This window comes from Dicentrarchus labrax, unplaced genomic scaffold (assembly GCF_905237075.1).
Source record: "Dicentrarchus labrax unplaced genomic scaffold, dlabrax2021, whole genome shotgun sequence".
NCBI classification, from domain to species: Eukaryota; Metazoa; Chordata; class Actinopteri; family Moronidae; genus Dicentrarchus; species Dicentrarchus labrax.
In genome coordinates this window covers 15,310,015-15,331,319 of record NW_026136711.1, presented here as the reverse complement: position 1 = coordinate 15,331,319, position 21,305 = coordinate 15,310,015, and the positions used below count along the sequence as shown (strand labels likewise).

General features: G+C 41.9%; 1 protein-coding gene across 7 annotated transcripts in view; it reads left to right on the top strand.

The window, feature by feature from the left end:
• The window catches only part of LOC127372128 (MICOS complex subunit mic25a), a 62,224-nt gene extending 41,413 nt beyond the window's left edge, over positions 1-20,811 (top strand). For 2 of the 7 annotated variants that reach the window (XM_051415541.1, XM_051415542.1), the window contains one exon: positions 9,497-20,811. In XM_051415541.1, coding sequence (XP_051271501.1) covers positions 9,497-9,550 — 54 coding nt within the window. In that variant the 3' untranslated portion in view covers positions 9,551-20,811. Of the gene's footprint in view, positions 1-8,908; positions 9,224-9,496 lie in introns of those variants that run through there. The other 5 variants (XR_007886545.1, XR_007886542.1, XR_007886543.1 and 2 more) reach the window with 5 other exon arrangements.
• Positions 20,812-21,305: the final 494 nt, after the last annotated feature.

The following is a 21,305-nucleotide window of genomic DNA, read 5'->3' as shown; positions in this document are numbered from 1 at the left end:
AAAAATTGCTTTTAATAACAGTAAAGGAGTCAAAAGTAGAAAGAATGACTGATAGATTTGCATGTTAATGATTATCTCACTGTATGGGAAAGGCCTTGCAACCTTATTTCTCCACGATCCCACGGGAATCCTCCTCCCCAGTCCCACCTTCTTTTCTCTCTAGACGACTAGTAGCCTACATGTTGGGTAGTGTTTAGTGACAGTAGGTCTATACATGTGAATTGAATGACTAATTTACAAATTTGTGTACAGTTGTATCACTGATATTTCTTACATTTAGGAACTGTAAAAGAAAATGTAAGCGGATACAATTAATCGTCTTGAGGAAGCATAAAAGTGACCAAATATGAAACCACACAGAGACAAGTACGAATCTGTAAGAGGTTTACAGAAGCACAGTCCCACAAAAAGACTATGAAGGCAACAAGGATTACATTCGCAGTTTGAACAACCTATGATGTGGCGAAGTAAAAACCTGTGTTTGTACAGAGCAATTAAAAACTTGTGTTTGTCCACCGCAGTGCTTAGACATGTCCTGTCAGGATGCAAATACAGCTGGTGGGATAAGCAAGTGTTTGTGTGCTTGGCATCAGCAAATGAGATTAACAGAGAGAGATATTCTTAAACTGAGCGTCCAACTGGATTCGTCGGGAATTTAGTAACATTACACTGGAAATAGGTATTGTTGAGTAAAAGATGCCACAGTGAGAGGACACTAAACACTGTTTTAAAATTGTCCTACATTGTTTAGACAAGAGTATTAATAAAAAAAAAAAGATATAGATAGATGAATTAATTTCTTATGAAAACAAATGTTTGTTGTGTTCCCAGTAAACTTTGAAGTTAGGTATGAAGCTATTATGATGCATTCAATGCATTATGCATCAGTGTTGGTCTTCACTCTAAGTTGTGTACAAAGTGTGTCTATGATCATCTTCTCTCACCTTGAGCTCCTTTTAAGGCCCTTAGAGCTTCAGTCACAGAGGACAAAGAAAAAGGGATTTAAAAAAGAAATTTGTGTGTGTGATAAAAATAGCCGTGAGTTTGGAGTCCATGGGTTTTTATATGGATCCCGCCACTTTAAAGTGCTTTGGTTTTCTCTCTTAATGTCACCTCCAACAGTTGTGTCGCGTGACGCATCACTGCACATGTGTACCTTTGTGTACGTGCGTCAGTATCTGTGCATCATCTCTATCTGTGTAGAGCAAAACATTTCAGTTGACATTTTCCACTCTAGCCACTTTTAACCACAAACTAATTCACAGATGTAGTTGCAGGGAGCCAGCCATTTCCAAATGTAGTGCAAGCAGCATCTTAGGCACCTCTCAGACAACATTCAGTCCTAACAAAATCTTTAGACCTCCATTCCCCATGAAAAAGAAATGGGTGGCTTCAGTAATGGCAGAGTATTTCACTCCGCTACTTCCAGTGTCTTTTAGAGACATATCAAATCCCAGCAACAAAAAACAATGTTTTCATTCTAACCTGTTCAGTTTGTCCAGGTGAAGAAGTTGATTGATAGGAAGAAAAATAATTCTGCCATTTCCAGCTAAGAAGAGGAAAAAATGAGGCACGAGTCTTTGTAGCAGTGATGAAAGAGGAATAGAAAGTGCCTGTCAGTGGGAGACTGGATGGAGACTGATGAAAGAGAAAAAAACTGGGGGAGAAATAGGCTTAAGAGTGACTGTCAGTGAGTAAGGGTTAATAGAAAACTGTAAGAGAGAGATACAGTTGGAATGAGTGGATGATGGTGGGAAATGTAGAGAGGATGAATAAAGAGGAGAGGCTCTGTCAGTGGGAAGGATGAGGGAGACGCAGGAAGTATCGAATGAAGAAGAAAGAGGAGAAGAGTCTCCGTCAGTCACCACTAAGGGAGAAACAAGAAATGTCCGATTTTAGGATTGTAAAATAGAGAGGAAATAATAAAAAATAAAATAATTATTTATTTGTGTGTGTGTGTGTGTGTGTGTGTGTGTGTGTGTGTGTGTGTGTGTGTGTGTGTGTGTGTGTGTGTGTGTGTGGCTATCAGTAGTTGCAGGTGGTGAGCCCCACTGTGAGCCTTGGCTTGCCCGCTAACTCTGATCTGATAACAGAGCCACTCTATTCAGCAGCAGCCTGGTCATGCACACACACACACACACACACACACACACACACACACACACACACACACAAGTTTTGTATATTGTAATATCCCTGGTATTAATATCTCCTTTATAGAATACTAGTATAGCTCCTACACTGATTATAGCTTTTGTGTGATGTTAAATTGTACCAAGATGATGTGTGATTTCCTTTTCTGTGACATTTTCATTCTATAAATCACTATTATTATTATTTACATACCTTTCTTCTTCTGTTTCTTTCCATCATACCATTATAGTGCTTTGGCAACACATATGACAGGGAATATTGACATACGGCTGTGTTATGGGTATCACCCATACATATTGCCTACACAAGTACACTCACACGTCCTACCTCACATATTTCTGTCTCTTTATGTCTCTCTCTTTCCATCCCACCTCTCCTTCACATCCATCATCTCCAAGGCGACCACCTTATGAAGGCACAGGGCACATAAAGATTAGCTGTTCCCTCTCATGTCTGCCCCTCCATCCTTCAACAGTCTCTCTTTCTCTCTCTCAAATCTATATAACACTCCATCAGCATCCAGCTAAACATCTGATCCATGCTGCTACACTCCACTGACCGCCATCTTTGTAACGTGATCGATTCGCTCCTGCCAGCTTTGAGCCACCATGTGTCTTACTTCATTTGGGTACAGATAAGGTGTCGGGGTAAATTGTGACAAAGGGACTCTCTAGGTGAAGACTGAGGTTTTACTCTGTGAATGGAATAGTCGTACTCATTGTTAGCTGCTCAATCTCACTGAGTCTTTTATCTCCAGTCTATGTGTACAGGTAAGTTTTCTGTTAGTGGAATAGCATTTTTCCCGTTTAACCAGTGTGAGAAAATATTATCTGGGGGTAGTAGTGCTAAATATGTGACTGAAAATTATAAAAATTGACCAGCATTTAATTTATTGATTTCTGTACGGACGTGAAGAGAATTTCAACAAATGCTTCTGAAACGCATTACCTACCTTCACTTTAAAGGTCCAGTGTTTAGGATTTAGTGGCATCTAGTGGTGTACAGGCAGATCACAACTCCCTCGCTTCACCCTCCCTTTCCAAGCATGAAGGAGAAAACACATGAAAACGCAAACGCCCCTATCAAGAGCCAGTGTTTGGTTTGTCCCTTCTTAGCTACTGTAGAAACATGGCGGACTCCATGGAAGGCATGAAATTAATAATTTGGACAAATAGACATGTTAAATTAAAAGACAATGTCCCCCACAGTTGAACAATCCCCTTTTTTAATCACTAGTTACCAGTAGAAACAGGCAGGAAATGTATGGAGAGAGTGAGGGGGATGACATGCATCAAAGGTCCCCTGCTTGAGTCAAATTGGGGACTTTGCACCTTAGACCACTAGGCACGGGGAGGTCCAGGAGGGTACCATTAAACTTGGAGCCGCCACCATGGATAAAAATATCCAAATGCTCTTGAAATGTGGGTGGCAAAATTAGTATTTATGTTTGCCACTTGCTTAAACCCATCAGGGTTTTATATCCAGTTTTATTGACTTTGCATCATATTACATATATATAGTGACTGCACTTGATAGATGAAATCATTGATTGTATCTTTATCTTTGTTTCTTTTTATCTTCTTGATTGTAACTTAACGCTTTCATACAGAGTAAATGGTCAGTCGGTGCCCCTACTTGACTAACCAACCCACCAACTGACCAACATACACACTGACTGAATGAACAGTTTAGATGGTCCCTTACAGGTGACCAACTAGCTGACTGACTAAGATGCTTCCTTAACTGACCGACTGATTAACTGTCTGGCTGTCTTACTGACTGTGTAATCAGTGAAAGGCTGTGTGTTTATAAAACAGCCATAGCCACGGCCACTCTGTGAGTGTGTGATTGACAGTCCTGCCTGTCAACTGTCTCTGTTCCTCCAGAGAGAGGGAGAGAACTGAGTGCTGTTAGCACTGAGCAGAGAAGACAGTTATTGATTTTCTACTTGTCTATTATTTTTGTTTTTCACAAAGAAAAGGCAAGTGAGCAAGGCAAGTGTGTTTGTGTGTGTATGTGAGTGAGCGTCTCCTTATATTCGGTGCACATGTGTTTATATGTTGCTTTGCTGTCTCTATGTTGCCCATTAGGGTATGACTGGGGAAGTGTGAACACACCTGGTGCGTGTACACCGTTGCCTCCACGCTGCTGCCGCTCAAAGTTTATTGCTGGCCAACGAACACAACAATCTATCTCCTCCTTACACAGCTCACTAATTGGGTGGAAACTGGCAGCTGGAAGAAAACAAGTCTTTGTGTGTCTGTATGCTGTGTGTACTTGTCTGGGAATCAGTGTTTCTGTGTGTATTAAATCTAATCTCAGCAGACACCTTTCCGTCTTAGCAAGAGTCAGTGATAATGAAGTGAAGTTTTTGGTTCAACTTTGCACTTTTTGCACCAATAGAGTGTAAGAATTTGTTCCAACTCATATGATTATGAAATGGTTGACAAAAGCATAAGGTAAAACAGATCGCATTGTGGTTATTTTTGACCTCACAATAAGATTACCGCCATATAATGTCTTGATGTAATGTTGTAGCGCTAGGACAATATTAGTTTTAGCACCTGATTTTGATTTGGTCTTTCTATAAAAATGAAGCAGTATCATAGAGCGCTCAGTGCCCACAGACGGCTACAAGTGGGGTGGCACCGCCGTGTCTCACAGCAGACAGGTTGAGAAGTGAGAGTGAAGATAAATCCACTTAAAAATATAACTCCAAGCTCTCCTCCTGTCGGTGAATGCCTCCAGATCAGAGCAGAATCCGGCGTGACTGCGGGTGTTTATTCCTCCAGAAGCTCCAGCTCTTCCCCAGCTCTCTTCTGCAGACCTCCCCGGGCTCAAGCTCTGTCTCTCTGTTCCTCCCCACACAACACTGCAAAATCACCATGATGTGCGCACATTCTTCACAAAAGGTTCTATATTTTCAACTCGCACAAAAAAATATTATTTTCTAATTAATGTACTCCCATCAATCTCAGCACAAGAAATGATCATCTCCCTGACACTCTGCTGATATAAATGGGATGAACAAAATATTAGAAGCACCGTCAGTGTAACTGCACCACAAACTACATCATCCAGGATGACCATTAAGTTGAATCAGCACCTCTTTAAAGCAATTTCAACAAAAAAAAACTCAACATTATAACCTTCATGAAGGTTGGATTTATTGCTGGATTAGACTACATTAGCTTTAGTTCTGTGTACCTAATAATCTGGCAAGTGTACGTCTTAAATTCAGTGCAGACCTTGAGCTTGAATATTTGGCTGCCCTCCCCTGTCCATGGTGTTGTGCATAAAAAGCTTTTCCTGTCTTTAAATTATCCAAGTGTGGATGGCGACAGTCCAGATTTGGACCTGGGGCACCAAATTGAACCGTTTGTACTGTGGGAGGTACTAGGGGTCAGTTTGAAATTCAGGAACTACTTCATACACTATGCATGAGGCATAATGTCTCATCACAGCACTGTATATACCTACACACCCTGATGCCACAAACTCACACATGCATGCACCTACACACACACACGTTAATGTGTGCATAAACTCCTGTGCACACAGACAGACCTACTTTCACACAAATAGTGCGTTTTCATGCACATATGCAGACACACACTGTCCCCCTTTATATCTGAGGACGTGAGTGGAACAGTAAAGCTAAATCCCCTTGTCACATTTGCCGCTCATCTCCAATTCAATGGCACAGGCTGCGATGCCCTCGGATGCACTTGGCAAGTGAACAGCTAACCTGCCCGCCAGTAAATCTGTCTGCCAGCCGAGCACCGAGGTAGTTAGAATGCCAACTAGCCCACCCAGCAGCCACAAGCTAATGCTTCACTAACCCTGGGTCACCCTGTGTCTTCTCCTGCGTCTGTGTGTTTGTTTGTGTATTGACACAAGAGGTGTTTAGTTGTGTTTATGTGCTTATAGTAGGCTGGCTTTCTGAAACACAATCAGTTATTAGTGTTGTACTACCGCAACTCACATAGACAATTCTAATCATTTTAAAAGCTTTATTATTTTGATACACAAACATCAAATCTGCTGTTCTGCAAGAGTTTGTTTTTTTTTCTCTCCTTTTAATCTGAGCAGAGTTTTTCTCCAAAATGAGTTATTCTAGCATAATTATGATAGAGTGGGAGTGGAGCTTATAAGCTTCAATTTATTTGCCATCTTTTAAAAGTACAGTAGCGGTACTATTATCAATTAAGAACTCTTTTTTTTTAACATGATTTATTTTGTGTCTTGGAATAACCTCCATCTGGTACTAAACGCAAGAAACCATCCCAAGACATCTACTGTAGTCACATTCCATATATTCATTTCAACATTTCAAGTCAGTGTCAAGGAAATGTCTCCACAGTCAAGTCTTACAGAGGACCCATGATCCACTTGGGAATCTTTATCTTAAATTTTAACTGCTTCATATATACGCAACTTCGATTCTTGCAGAGGCAATTGATTTGCAGCAGATGAAACAAGACAGGGAAACAAGCTGTGCAGAGTTTGAATCGCGACATAAAACATGCAATCATCCAGACTTCACTGCTCATGACCTACAGTAACAATGAGTCTTGTTAATTAATTTAATGACTTGTGGGATAAGGGGTTGATGGATGTTCATCGATTTGACCTTTTTTTGGCAGGTGGTAGCAAATACCTGAGGCAGGAGGGAGACATTTTTATTAAAGTGAATAGTCACAGTCCAAAACTCTTGAAATCTCCCAGAATATGTCTAGAGTTACAATGATGATGTGGCGTACTACAGAGAATATAAATGATAGTGTGGCCAGAGGTGGAAGCCCAGTGTAGACAGTGGTCTCACTTAAAGGTTCTATATATTACTTTAAGAAAAACGTAATAGTGACACTGGTAGCTATTAAATCAACTGCAGTCAGCATCCTGTTGCTCGCACTCCGTACACAGTCCATACACATAAGCAAGCATCCAAAAGTGACATACACTAGACTGAATGCTGGAAAATATAATACAATAATATTTAGAATAATGTTACTGTGTTGAATATCCCTATATTTTATTTGGGCCATTGACTCCATGCTGTTAACTAGCTTGCCGTTTTCAAATCACAGTCAGCTGGCCAACCCCAGTTTAGCTTAGGCTACAGTTAGCCAGTTGGACTGTGATTGACTGTTGACTGGTTGTAGCTCTAATTTTTTAGGTTACGTTACAGTTTGTTCCCACATTGGCAATAAAAAGTGATTAATACATAAAATGCTTTAGAATACATATGGAACCTTTAAGTAGGAATATAATAGACTGAAGATATGTATACAAAATGTTTCTGCTCCAGCCACTGCATCAGATACAGATACAGATACACACACCACCTCAACACCTCTTCTCCGCTCCTCTAGAATTATGTGTGGACTGATCATTTAAATAAGGTTCCTTTTCTACTCTTTTCCTTCATGCTTTCTCCCTAGTCTTCTTCGTGAGCCTCGTCTGGTGCTGTCACTTCAGCACTAAGCGTTGGTGCTATGGCAACAGTGCAGAGTCCCGATAAGCAAGTAAAAGGCAGTTACAAGCTGTTGGATTTTAAGGTGGAATGAAGAAATATAATAAAAGCAAGTAACTGAAAAGCTCTGACATTACTTAGACACACTATGCTCTCTACTCTCGCTTCAGCAAAGTAGTTCTAGTTCAAAGTGCCTTGCTCAAAGGTTTAGGGGTTTGTTTGAATGGTTACTCAGTCGGTTGCAGTTGTTGCTGTTGCAGAAGAAATCTACAAAAAAAAATCAGTCTGGTCAGGTTATGAGTGTGGCTAAAATATCTCAATTGAAGGTCTATAGTACCAATAAACCTTCCCCACAGTTACTATGTTTCACTGGATTAGAACGTGAATATATATATGTGTGTGTGTGTGTGTGTGTGTGTGTGTGTGTGTGTGTGTGTGTGTGTGTGTGTGTGTGTGTGTGTGTGTGTGTGTGTGTGTGTGTGTGTGTGTGTGTGTGTGTGTCAGGGGTTTTCTCTTTTTTTTCTGTGTTGCCACATTCAGTTTGAAGCCAGCTACCGACCAAATAGGGCAGAGGTCAGACTTTCTATAGGGCCATACTCGCGACACATTCCTCTGTGTTTGTAGTACATCACGTACGTTTCTGTCTCTTACACTCAAGAATGAAACATTTTGACCATGTAGTTGATTAAATGCAAGTGTTGTGTTAGTCTACATCAAAAAACAAATCAAATTGGTTTCCTTTCTTAAAGAAAGTTCCTGACAAATGAGCCCTGTTTCCATGTTTGCAAGAATCATCTTTTTTGGAGCAAGTAGAATTGGGAATTATCTGCACACCACCTGGGTACCCATTTTCATGCTTTTCCTAAGTATCAAATATAAAGCTACATCAGTTTGCTCTCTCTCTCTCTCTCTCTCTCTCTCTCTCGACTAACATTTACTCTTTATTCTACTAGGAAGACGATTTAGCTAGATAGATGCGTAGATAGCTGTAGATGTAAATATGGCAGAGAAATATTTGTGGTAGGATGGCAAATGTTCTTTGCTGTCAAAAGTTATGTTTTAGAAAAATAGGAGAAATGCTCAACTTTCCCTTAATGATATTTAGATATTTAGATACTTGAGCGACTGCTGTATTTTTGTGTGAGGGACTGCATTTCCCATGATTCATACTGACTTTTGCTAGCTTCCCCTTGGGTTTTAGTAATGTAAAGTAATAATTTGATGGTTTCTCCTCTTTTCTACCCCCACCCCTCTTGTCTCCCTCCCTCCTTTTTCCAGAGCTCACTGAAGAATCACGGCTGAGAAACCCAAAGAAAGCAGGAAGAGGAGAAGTGAAGAAGGAGAGAGCATGTCAAATCTGTCCATTTCTCGCCTCCTTCTGTCCTTCTCCTATTCATCCATCCATTTATTTATCCTCTGTCACTTTATAACCCCCTCCTCTTTCCCACTCACCGTCCTTCTTGGTTTTTGAGTGTATTATCATGACATGTCACTCCAGAGTGTATGATGTGTTGATTTATTGTCAAGTTGCACCGGCACACCCCATGCCGTCGCTGAAATAAATCCCAGTGATCTGGTGGTGATGAGACTGCAGGTGGTGTGTCTTTGTGTCTTGTGTGTGCGATGGCGGATGTCTCTTGTCACGGCACGCTAATAATGCCTCCACTACTGAAAATGGGGTCGTGTGCACCCTTCTGACAACACTGTGCAGGCCCAGGGGCTTGATTGTGTGCCGTGCTCATGGTTTCATTAAGAGAGAGAAGGGAAACGAGAGTGAAGGAAATGAGGGATAAATGAAGTGGAGGAGAGATGAATAGTGAAGTGTGTGTGTATTAATGTGTGTGTGCTTGTGTTTTTCCACTATAGCGAACGACGTATGTGTCGCCACGTAAGGGTGCTTGCGTGAACGCGTGCACGTGAGCAACACACCGGACAGGCCACATATTGTCCCTGCTAGCTGTGTTTCCATGGTGACAGCAAGGGTTGGTGCTAGCAGCAAGGTGTGGAGGAACCTTCCAGATAACCCTGAAGGTCAGCACACAGAGCTACAGCTCACAGCACCACTCTGTACTCACACACTTAACCCCCTCCCTGTGTGTGTGTGTGTGTGTGTGTGTGTGTGTGTGTGTGTGTGTGTGTGTGTGTGTGTGTGTGTGTGTGTGTGTGTGTGTGTGTGTGTGTGTGTGTGTGTCTGAAAGAGAGTGACTCAGTTAAGATGCATTTCCACTTATATATGGACATGGTTGGCCACCCTCGGAATGACAGAGGCTTGTTATCGCACACACACGTATTGCACATAGTCACAGAGCAGACACACACACAGAATATTAATGGTTTTATAATATGCCCACATAGTTGTTCCTGGATATAAATACACATTCACACAAGTGGCAGTCAATGTGGATGTAGTAGAGTGCATTTGTTTATGACAGCCGCAAGGAGTGATCTATTGATCACAGTTCTGACCGATCTATACAATACACGCTCTATTATAGAAATCTAAATTGAAATACTGAGACCAATTAAATGGATTTAAGAGCGCGTGCATGTGTGCGTCTGTCACTCTGTCAATCCAGTGTTGTGTGTGTGAGTCAGCGAACACATCCAAAACTTCCTCACCAGGGATTAGGCAGCTCTAACCCAACAGACATGATGCACATATTACCTATATTAAATGCAGCACCATATTAGAGGTTTCATCGAGTGACTCTCATATCCCCTCTCTCTCCCTGACATTTCTTTACAAATACCAGCCTCTATTCACTCTGTTATTGCCTTCTCCCATTCAGCAATTCTCTGATTAAACAAGCTCCTGAAAAGCCTAGGCACTGCTATGTGCCATTTGGCTTTTATTAGAAACCCTCCCCCTTTAATTAAATTGGCTGAATTACAGAAATATCAGGGATATTTCACCAATATATCGGATAAGAGAGCACAATGGGTGAAAAAAAGACTGGGCTTTATGAGATGTTTTGAATGCAGTTTTGGTGGTAAAATGAGATAAACACAATCTTGATGGAGGGGCGATGTTTATTTTGTTTTTTTTAAGGAAGCCGAGATTTGTTGGGTCTGAATGAGTCTCATCACCGAAACGCGTCACAGCTGAAACTCTGCGTGCCTGTCATTTTTATTTATTTTTAGAGAATTTCTTAAGAAGTCGATTTATTTTTCACTCCCTCCTTCTCCTCCGACTCTATTTCAACCCTGCACCTCCAGAGCCAATGCCTTTATTTTCCCGCCTTATTATTGTGAAAGATAGGGGATTGAGGTTGCCGTGGTAACCGGCCTGGCTTTGATTGGGGGAGACAGCTGCATGGTGCGAGGTTAGAAGATGGCTGCTCATGCCTCACAATGCACCACTATTGATTTCCAGTCCCTGACAATTACGGGGTCCAGTTGAATACAGCGGGCTTGCAGAACATGTGCATAAAGCAGATGAGTGTGTGTTTGTGTTGTTGGGGGGGGCAATCACCGCATAAGTGCAGGTGTTTGCCTGAAAAGCGATTCTTTCAGTTGCTGCCAGAGCTTTAACCTCTCAGACGTCCTGTAGCTTGAGCTGGAGACAAGTTTGACAGTCAGCCATGAAGCCTAATGTATATGTGTGAGCAGCCCCGCACCGTCTCCTTTGTTCGTCTCTCGAAACGGCTGTTTCCCGGCTGTTCTTTCTCATCCAGCTGAAGAGGTGTCAGCAAATGAGAGGTGGTGTCAGACTTTGACAAACTGCTGGCCTTTGTAAAGACTTAATAGGGATCAATTCAAGTAAAGTCAGACATTTGTAGAATTCACATGCAGTCAGATAGAAATGCTCACACACACACGCGCATATGTAGCTACTTCTTCTTGGAGTTCACCCGCTTTTGTCCTACACTTTCCTCTCTCCCTCGCTGTTTCCCTCCCTACTTTTCTTCTCTCTTCCCTCAGCCAACTTGGCATTGCACATGTGAGACGTCGACAGTGAGCCTAATTGGAGTGTGTGGCTCCATCAATGACAGTCATCATTTTGTTTCTGCACGCAGCACACTGTCGCATGGAGCTCTCTAGCTAATTGAATAGTCTTTTATTAAACTGTGTTAATGTGAACTGGAACTGGCTGCTGGTGAATTGAATTAGACCCCCTACCACAATCACCAACTATGCACATAAACACACGCAGCTTAGTGAAGCAGTTGGATGGATGGAACCTCAGCATGGAGAGAGGAGGAAGAGGAGAGAATGGGGAGGTGGGAGAGAGGTGAGTTTTGTTACATTCATTGTAATTTAGAGGATCTGTGTAAAAGTTTTATAGGCCCCGGTATCGCAATGAAATTATGGTAAAATGGATGATGAAAAAAAATTACGCTTTATATATTACTCATTTAAAAGTAATTGCATCACTTTGCTAATTGCTCTTTAGCAGAAGTAATTGGTTACATTATTCATTACATTACATCAGCAGCTAGCCTAGCCCCGGTGACTAACTGCACGCAGCACAGCAGAAAGTAAGGCCACAGGGTTCACACACACTGCAACTGGAACTGGAACCCAGGTGAAAAGTGAATTTTCGGCTAACTAGTGGCTAGTTGGGAAGCGCAGAAACACCTCTGGAATTACCACATTTCTTTTTAATGAGACCTGTCATTAGATAGTTCATGTAAATTGGGTAAATGCGTTTTTTGTGATTTGGGTGAACCAAACTTTTAAGTTGTATATGCGGCTGACACGTTTATCTTGAAGACTTTATCAGCACTTACATCCACATGCAGTCCAAAAAAAGAGAGATTCAGCCTTCTCCCACATTTGTCCCAGATTCCACTCTTCTAATACACTTACTGTTTGGCCACGCCCCAATCACTGATCTCCCCTTTCTTATAACATCTTGTAGCTACAAAGCATCCAGGTCTATTGTTGCTCTTCTCTGTCACCCTGAGGGACAGATACTAATACCTGTGCTGCAAATATCTGGAAATGAAGTTGTGGGATTTATGTTTGGCCAGTTGTCTATAAGAATAAACAACTGCCTGGAATTTCAAGGTACAACAGCAATAATTTAGTGTCTTAAAATGTATTTGTGAGAGTTTCTCAGATCATACATAGTGAAATGACATTAGTTTCTACTTGATGTTGAGCACTGAGTGTACTGCCTCCATTTGACCCCCAGGGAGAGAACTACTTTCTGTGTCATCCAGCATCTGCAGACAAAGACATACACAGAGAAAAAATACAAAGGGTGTTAGGACTATTGAGACAGTGTAGAGATAACCAGAGGAAGCCCTGAAGCAGCAGGGGACCTGACCCAAGTGTCTGGAGTGAAACTCGGGCTGTCACAACACGTGACTGAGGGTGGAGCAGTTCAAGAACACTACACTGTCATGGCTGACACTGGAGGAAGAATGGAGCCTTGGAAGAAAGGGAACAAACAGAAAAGCAGAAGGCTGAACAAACCCGACGCGCCAGTGACGACAGAGAATGAGGAAAAGGAGCAAGGGAAAGAGGTCAAGGTTGTTCGGGACGAATTTGTTCATCTGAGTGCAGGGGGTGGAGAGAAAGACGGGGCGGGTGAAGTTAGGAAGGTAGAGAAAAGAAAGAGCTGGAGAGATGGTCCGCTGAGGCCTGTAGAGGCAGCTTGAAGAAGATAGCTCCCTCCTCTCTGCTTTATTATATTACACTGGTGGATAAAAAGAATCCGACATTCTCTAAAGTCATTACAGCCCAGTAAGACTGGCTCAGAGGGCAACGCAGCTCCTTAACCCCTCTCAGCACATGCCTGGATGTGCGTGCGTCTCTCCGAGGGTGATTGAATGAGAGGAAGGGGTGCGCACGCGTCTGAGAGAGACTGAGCAGGCATGTTTGTGTCTACGTATGTGTGCACACACAATTCACCAAACCAAAGTGGCACATCACTTAATCCTTCCCCAGTAACTAGGATAAGCCACCAGTCTTATCTTCCCTTCTCCCCCCTCGTTCTTTCCCTCACTCTGTCTTTCCTCAGGAAACTATTGTCCCTTTTCCCGTCATACACTCCACACACCCCCCCACCCCCTTCCCTTTCTCATTCTTATTATTACCCTCCTCAGCCCCAGACTTTAATGCCTCATTATTCTGTATTTAGGGCCTGAAATCTTCTCTTGTGTCGGCAGTAGGGGCTAACATGGATTCTACATTTCTTTGGTTCTTTATTGCCAGGCTGTGCACAGGATTTGAGAGCATCTTTCCGGGAGAAGAAGGATTTTGCCGCCATCGACAATCACGCTGGCAGCTCCTGGCAAGGTGTGATATTGTGATATGCCAAGAATTGTTGCTACATCTACCCGTGGGAATGGAGCAACAGGTCTAAGGATATCTGAGGTTATGTTGAGTTTCAGGTGCAGTAAATGTGTGGTTTGTTTTTAACGCGACAGATTAGGCGGTGGCTAAGAGGAATGTATCAGTGACTGTTCAGCTAATCTTCTCTGTTCATTCATTTTAGTAGCTTGTTATACACTCACACAGTCAGTGCAACAGTACAGAAAACTACAGGTTCAGATTCACAAATATCTACAATTTTTTATATATACGAAAAAGGAAAACTAATTAAAAAGGATAAGTCTGGTGATATTTTATATTTTTCTTAATTGTCATGTCAAGACCAACACCAACAATGAATTCAATTATCTGTGTAGCCAAAGTCTGATATTTATATCTTTTATCTGTGTTTTATTTGATTGACTTTTATTATGACTGCCTTCACATTTAGCTGGAAAGATTTTCTCTCTAATAATCAGGTATCAGTTTGAAATCAAACCATTTTGCCATATTGCTTGCAACAGCAACGGTGATTTTCCTTAAATATTCGGACAAACTTGTTAGTTGTTAAGTGTCTAGATGTTTAATTGCAAACACGGTTGTTAACCAACACAAACTCATACTTGGGCTCACTATAATATACATTATTCCATTTCAGGAAATTACCTTGATAACATTATTACTACTACTGCACATTAATCTAAAAAATAAGATAAGATGGTGCCAGCATTATATTTCATTTCATCCATCCATCCATTTTTGCTCAGTGTCCATTGTCTTTTATTTTCCCCAGTGCATCATCACCTTAAGTAGTATGGAAATTAGCGAGGCAAGAAGACAAATTAAAAGAAATGATAATCAAATATTGGTGCACCCATGTGCCTTTTTGTTATTAATATTTAATTGATGTCTGCTACATTTCATGCGCGATACCCTTGCCAAGTTTTCTTTAATTTTCTTCCCGTTTGTGCAGTTCCTAGTTCAAACTGAGAGTGTACGGTTTGGGTGGATTTTGTGTTCATTTGTAACATTAAAATACAGCCAGTGCTATGCCCTTTGAGACTTTTGCTGCAATTAAGAGCTGTATAAATCCATGTGATTTAGTAAAGTGCTAGAGTATGGAGGAAGAAGACACAAGGCCAGTTTTTAAGTGAACAATTACAGTTACAGAGGGCATATCGTTCAAAGGGTGATGTGATGCACTTCTCAAAAAGATTACTGACATCTTAAAAACGTGACTGCTTGGCAACCTCTTAACAAACGTGTCTTCAGTCGATCAGTAGCTATGTTTGTAGTATGCACTTGTGCTTACAGAGTTACTTTCTTCTCTTAAAGTGGACTTGTAGTGGCTGTAAAAGCCAAGTTATGTTGCCAGGGTATGCTTAAACAAACTAGTTTGGACAAAGTGTCATCCGACCACGTCTAAAGGCAAAACTAACTAAAAGCCGCCACAGAAAGGGTCCAGATGTGATGGTAAACTTACTGTACTTATGTAGTGCCTTTCTAGTCTTGGGACCACTCGAAGCTGTACATGACATGCCACATTCATCCGTTCATACAGTTATGACAGAGGCCATCACAAATGGAAAGTAATTTATTCATTCACATTCACACACCGGAGTTGGGGTTTGGTATTCGACATGCAGCGGGAGGAGCCGGGGATCAAATCGCCAACCTTCCGATTATTGGATGGCCCGATCCACCTCCTGAGCCACAGTCACCCCTGATGGATGGTGCAGATGATAACGGTACATACTTTCAAACAGCCTCTCCTCAAATGTAGTCATGGCATTTCACTCATTTTTACATACAAAAAGTGACAAAAATAGCTTGACAGGTACTTTTATTTTACTCATGCTGTCACCTTAAGACTGGCCTGGTCAGGCAGTTACCGTTTGACACACTTGCAACACTCACACACTCTTCTCTCTCCATACTCCATGTCTGTCAGTCATGCACTCACACGCAGATGTAATGTCAATAATGGCAGGGTGCTGTTTGTATAATGATCCTATCTTCCCAGACTGGCGGGGTGCTATCGGCTTTGTCTGTCATACAAAGAGAAGAGAGGCAGTGTGAGTGCAAGTGGATCTCCCCTCCACACACACACACACACACACACCGAACCCCTCTATCATGGCGTCCTCCCATAGACTTCCTGTGTCAACAGAAGCTTTGATTAACCGGGGACAGGCACTAGCCATTGTATCACTTGGACAAAAGCAGTGTTATATGGTGAATTTCTATTGAAGACAGTACACTGCAAGTTGCAGCAGTGAAATTATGTGGTACAGCCTGGCACAGCATGGAGGTTCTAAAAAGAATATTTGATTTTAATACATCAAATCATTTTCAATTTTCCTTTCAACCCTGCTGCTTTGTTTTCCGCTCCTTGTTTGCGATTAATACTCTAAGAACTCTATATGTGCTGACTTTCTTCTTGTAACTTCAGCTAGGATTCATCTAGAGAACATAATTAAACACAGTCAATTTCCTTCCCCCACTGACAGTGTGATTTTACCTTAAACTTCCAATTAGCTGCCTTCACTTTAGCTATCCATCACTCTCCAGAAAGGCTTTCTCTACCCACCACATGATGTACATCATCCACACTGTGATCAATTTAACTCTGATGATAGGCATGTGGGCTGGATCCATCGAACCCAGCTAGTTATGAGAGCAAAAGGAAAATTAATATTTAGCTGCTTTCGTGTACAGAGGCGGAGGTGACGTGTGTGCACATAAGATTGTGGGTGCTGTCTGTGTGTGTGATTGTGTGTGTTTGTGTTTGTCTACTAGCAGATAAGTGACAGGGTTAGGGACCTCTGAATGATGCCCTCTGCCTCTTTACCTGCTGCCAGGGAGTCTGCCAGGTGAGAAGCTGGCCGGTGCCAATAGGGCAACTGAATGCCAATCAACAGTGGCCTGCAGGTCATGTGTGGTCAACATTTGTTAGAGGAGGGGGATGAGAAGCTGTAGTGTGGACTTGGTAATGTTTTAATGAGCTTTGTGTTGGTGTAACTGCGTGTCAGACTCATGTGGGACGTAGCTGACAGACTTCTGCTGGAGGCAGGAGACTGATTTGGACACATGCTCAGGTATCAGAGATAAGGGAGTGTGTGTCTCCTGCTGAGGCGTCAACTGAAGCTTGGTTCTACCTATAGATGGCAGCATTACACTCAGAGTCCTCCGTCCCTGTGTCACACCCCTCTTACAACCATTTCATTGCAGCACAGCAAAGACTCTGTGACACTGTTTCAAGACACTGATCCCTACAGGGAAATTCACTTTAACCTCATGAAGAGGTCAACACAGGTTGTAGCCTCCTGCAACTGCTAGAGTCTCAGTTGTTTTTTTTGCTCACAGACACTAAGGCAGGCCAGGTTACCTGCTGTCAACACCAGGTCAAATTTAGACAGATTTTATCTTGGTTTCATGGTCTACTGTATAAGCCCTTATTAAAGTGGAATTTTTTAAAGTAAATTACATTTGTTACAGCAGTTTTTTTTCAATTTTCCAGAGAAATTAGAGTATGGGAGTAGTAGAAATACTACCTCTACTACTTGAAAACTGAAAATATACTGTGTTGATCAGTTTTGTAGTGTCTATGGCTAATTTACACCCTCCCTACCACCTATTCATATCATCAATCCATTCATTCAAATAGATTTTTAGAATTTGTGAAGGGGGCGTGTTCAAGCTAAAGCAGGGTGTTATTGTGGTCTTTAAAGGCTTTGTGTAATCATCGTGCAAGAACAATCAATTTTTCCTTATCTGTTTGTATCATGAATTGATCATTTGCAGTAACATAGTCATGTGCCGTACCTTTTCTTGACTGAAGTCACTGCAGCCAGCCAAGTACACAGAACCCCTCCGAACCATAATTTGCCACCATAGTTTTTACACTCACAGTATTTATACAGATTAAACAAATGAGATATAACATGTTAATTAGCTTTAGAGGTGCTAGTCAAGAGATTTTGCCACATTTGGACCGAGCCAGGCTAGCTGTTTCCCCCCGTTTTCAGTCTTTATGCTAAGCTAAGCTAACTAGCCACCCACTCCAATTACATATTTATCATACAGAAATGAGAGCGGTATTCATTTTTCTCATCAAATTCTAGGCAAGAAAGCAAATAAGTGTATTTCCCAAAATGTTGAACTACCCCTTTAAACCAGAGGACTGACTGATTGGCACACACACACCAGCATGCAGCCCGCATAAACTGGGTCACACAGTCTGTTGTACAGATGCCTCTACATTCTGCTTACTATCACAACCCATGAAATTGATTCTTTTTATCTGTATGTTTGTGAGCGTTTTCATGGCATGACACAGGTTGCTCTCCCTCATTCCCTCCATGCCCTCGCCATACAGTACCTGGTATGTCTGTGTTGTGTACGAGATACTCATTTCATGCTTCATTTGTCACCTCACAAGCTCCGTTAATAAACAAGGCCCTTTGTTGCCGCTGTCTCCCTGACACCTCTCTGTGAGCCCGTGTGTGTCGGCTGTCAGACGACTTGTCTTCAGCGCCCGTGTGGGATTAGGCGAGGCGTCATGCTCATCAGTATCACGCCGTTGTGTCGATAGCGAGGGAAAATAATGTCGAACTCATTACCAACTTCACCCTCACCCATTTAGGGATTATAACTCCTTCCAACAACAAATCAGTAAATCTGATTGTTCTCGGATTGTGTGACAATGCATTTTTGAATTGAAAAATGGTGCATTTTACATTAAGTTAATCACAGGAAACAGTCGAACTGCTGTTGTATTTTGCCTGCGTTATCTGTCCGTCCATGTGTCTGTCTATCTGCTTGTCTTTGTGGGGAAAAAAAAAGGGAAAAAAGATTACATAAGAACTGCTCAAGGGCATGGTTCATCTCCTGTCTGACCAGAATGCACCTGTGATGGGAGAGAGCAGCCCTAACACCTAGTGCTAGCACTAAGGAAAGTCCATTTTTACATTCAGCCTCCTCTCTCTTTGCATTTTAAATCTTTCAAGGACCTCGGCGAGGCCGCTGCTGTCGTTTTTCCTTTGCATTTTTTTAGAAACACTTGAAATGATTCTCTTTCATGACACATTCATGGCAGGCGGGTGAAACGCTTGGAGGAAGATGCAAAAAAGTGGGCGTAAATGTGACTATAATAAAAGCCTTGAGGATCTTTAGAGTAACATGGGTTTTTTTTAAACATGTTTGTTTAATAAACTAATGCAGACACACGCATGACGATGAAGAGGATATCATAGTAATTCATATTCATTTCACTTTATGCCACACTCTATTAAAAAGCAGTTTCCTTGGAGCCTAACATTGAATTTTGAGTTTATTTTTTCCACTCAGACAGCATGAAGGAGTGTTTGTATGTTGTGTTATTAAAAGGGAGAGAGCTGAGACAGTGACTAATCTATTTCCTTTCACACACAGCAACCAGTAATCACTGTTCTATGGAGCTGCTCACTCATCCATCCATAATGTTATCAAGACACATTATCTGTGTGTGTGTGGGTGTAGGTGTGTGTGTGTGTGTCTGTGCATTACACGTCTGTGATTTTTAGGGGCTTGGAAATCAGGTGTTAAAAATGCTTGTGTGGGCATTTTGGTGTGTGCAGGAGTGGACATTTGTGTTTCTCAGGATTTGAAAAAGTGTGTATTCGCGTGCCTTTGTGTCGGAGCTCCGTCCACGCTGCACATCCAAATGCAACACGTTCTCCCTGCAGCCTGTGGCTCAGTCTCACATTGTCAACCAGTGGAGGTCACACTCTAATGTGTGAACGTTGCTCCCTGTGCCCGGCCCTGAAAGGCAGATGAAGCTTCCTGCTTGGACAAGGCCACAAAGACACGTCTCCCAGCTGTTTTTTTACAGAGTCCGGCTTGTTGCTACCGGTGTCTCTATATTATCTATATTATCTATTGTATCTATCTGTAAAAATGGATTTTAGCACACATGCAGGTGAACCACTCATGGATAGGACTGAAACATACAAGCCTGAGATGTGTGTTGTGTGTTGGGATGCAGAAGGGATGAAGACATCACAGTCACAAACAATAGGTGGACCTTCAAAAGGTGAGGTAATGCTGTAAATCAGGTGTACTGTAGGAACATGCACACATAGTGGGAGGCTGGCTCGCACCTAGGTGGTACCAATAATGTTGATGCTGATCTTTTTGGACATGAATGACCTCTGTATGGACTGTATTTATGCTGTTGATGTTGTATTACAGAACAACATGAGAAAAAATAAAAACATTGCCTCACCTATGGGAGAGAAAGGAATCACCATTTTCCATTATTTCCTGACTAATTTATTCTATTTGCCACACATGGGTTGAAGATTACTTTTCAGTTTCTTGTTGTAGAATTGAAATAAGAATAATGTGTGCATGTTTGTGAATGAATGATAGGTACATACATGTTTAATAATATACAAAGTTATTTATTACATGTTTCCCTGTGCTCAGTGGAGTTCTCAGAGATCTCTGTGTGCCGTGTGTGTTTGTGCAGAGATAGCGTACAGTGGTCAGGCAGTGATCCTCTTCATGACAGCGTTAGGACCCTGACCTCAACCTGCCCTGTTTTGCTGCCCTCAGCCTGCTACCGCCTACACCTGTCATCACCCATTAGATCATATGGCACATAACGCCACAGGATGGATCGTCGTCCACTCTTTGACCTTTCTTTCATTCAACATATACAATATACATGATGTAGAACAGTCAGTAAGCCTCTCCCCTTTTAATTTCTCCTTATTTTGATCAGCAGCGGCATCTGTCAGACTGCACTGTTCGGACATGGTTGGAGGGAATCCATTGTTGATCCACTGTAAGCCAAGACAAGCATATCAGTTGTTATCCTGTGGGTTGTATCACATGCTACCAGTGGAAGCAATAAACTTCTTATTTTTGCTCAATAATTGATTTGCATTGTGGCATTTTTGCCTTTATTGACTGTATACAGAGACAGTAAACACAGGGAGAAAGAGGGGGTTCATCAATTATCAAAATTTTGAAGATTAAACACATTTCAGAGGGTCACAGCAGCATGCTGGTCTTAGGTAAGGTGTAGAAATATTTGGGCGAATGGTGAATCATGTGGCTCTGGTTCTCCAGCAGCTCCTCTCTGTATATTGGAAAGCAGCTTGTGCGCCTTGACTCATTCCCTTCTCCCCGGGGAGTCCTCTCTGTCGGACTGCAGGGGAAATTGACCTGTGAGTAAAGCGGGCATTTTTGGGAATGGTTATTTATTGAACTGGTAGAGAGCAGACTTCATGATTCACTGACAGGTTCAGTCACTCAGATGAGCACACAGACACACAAACAGAAATGTTCTCCTTGCACTGCGAGGGAACTTTTGTGAAAATAGTTGAAGTATTGAGGTAACTTCAACTGCCAAATGTAGCAAGGATCT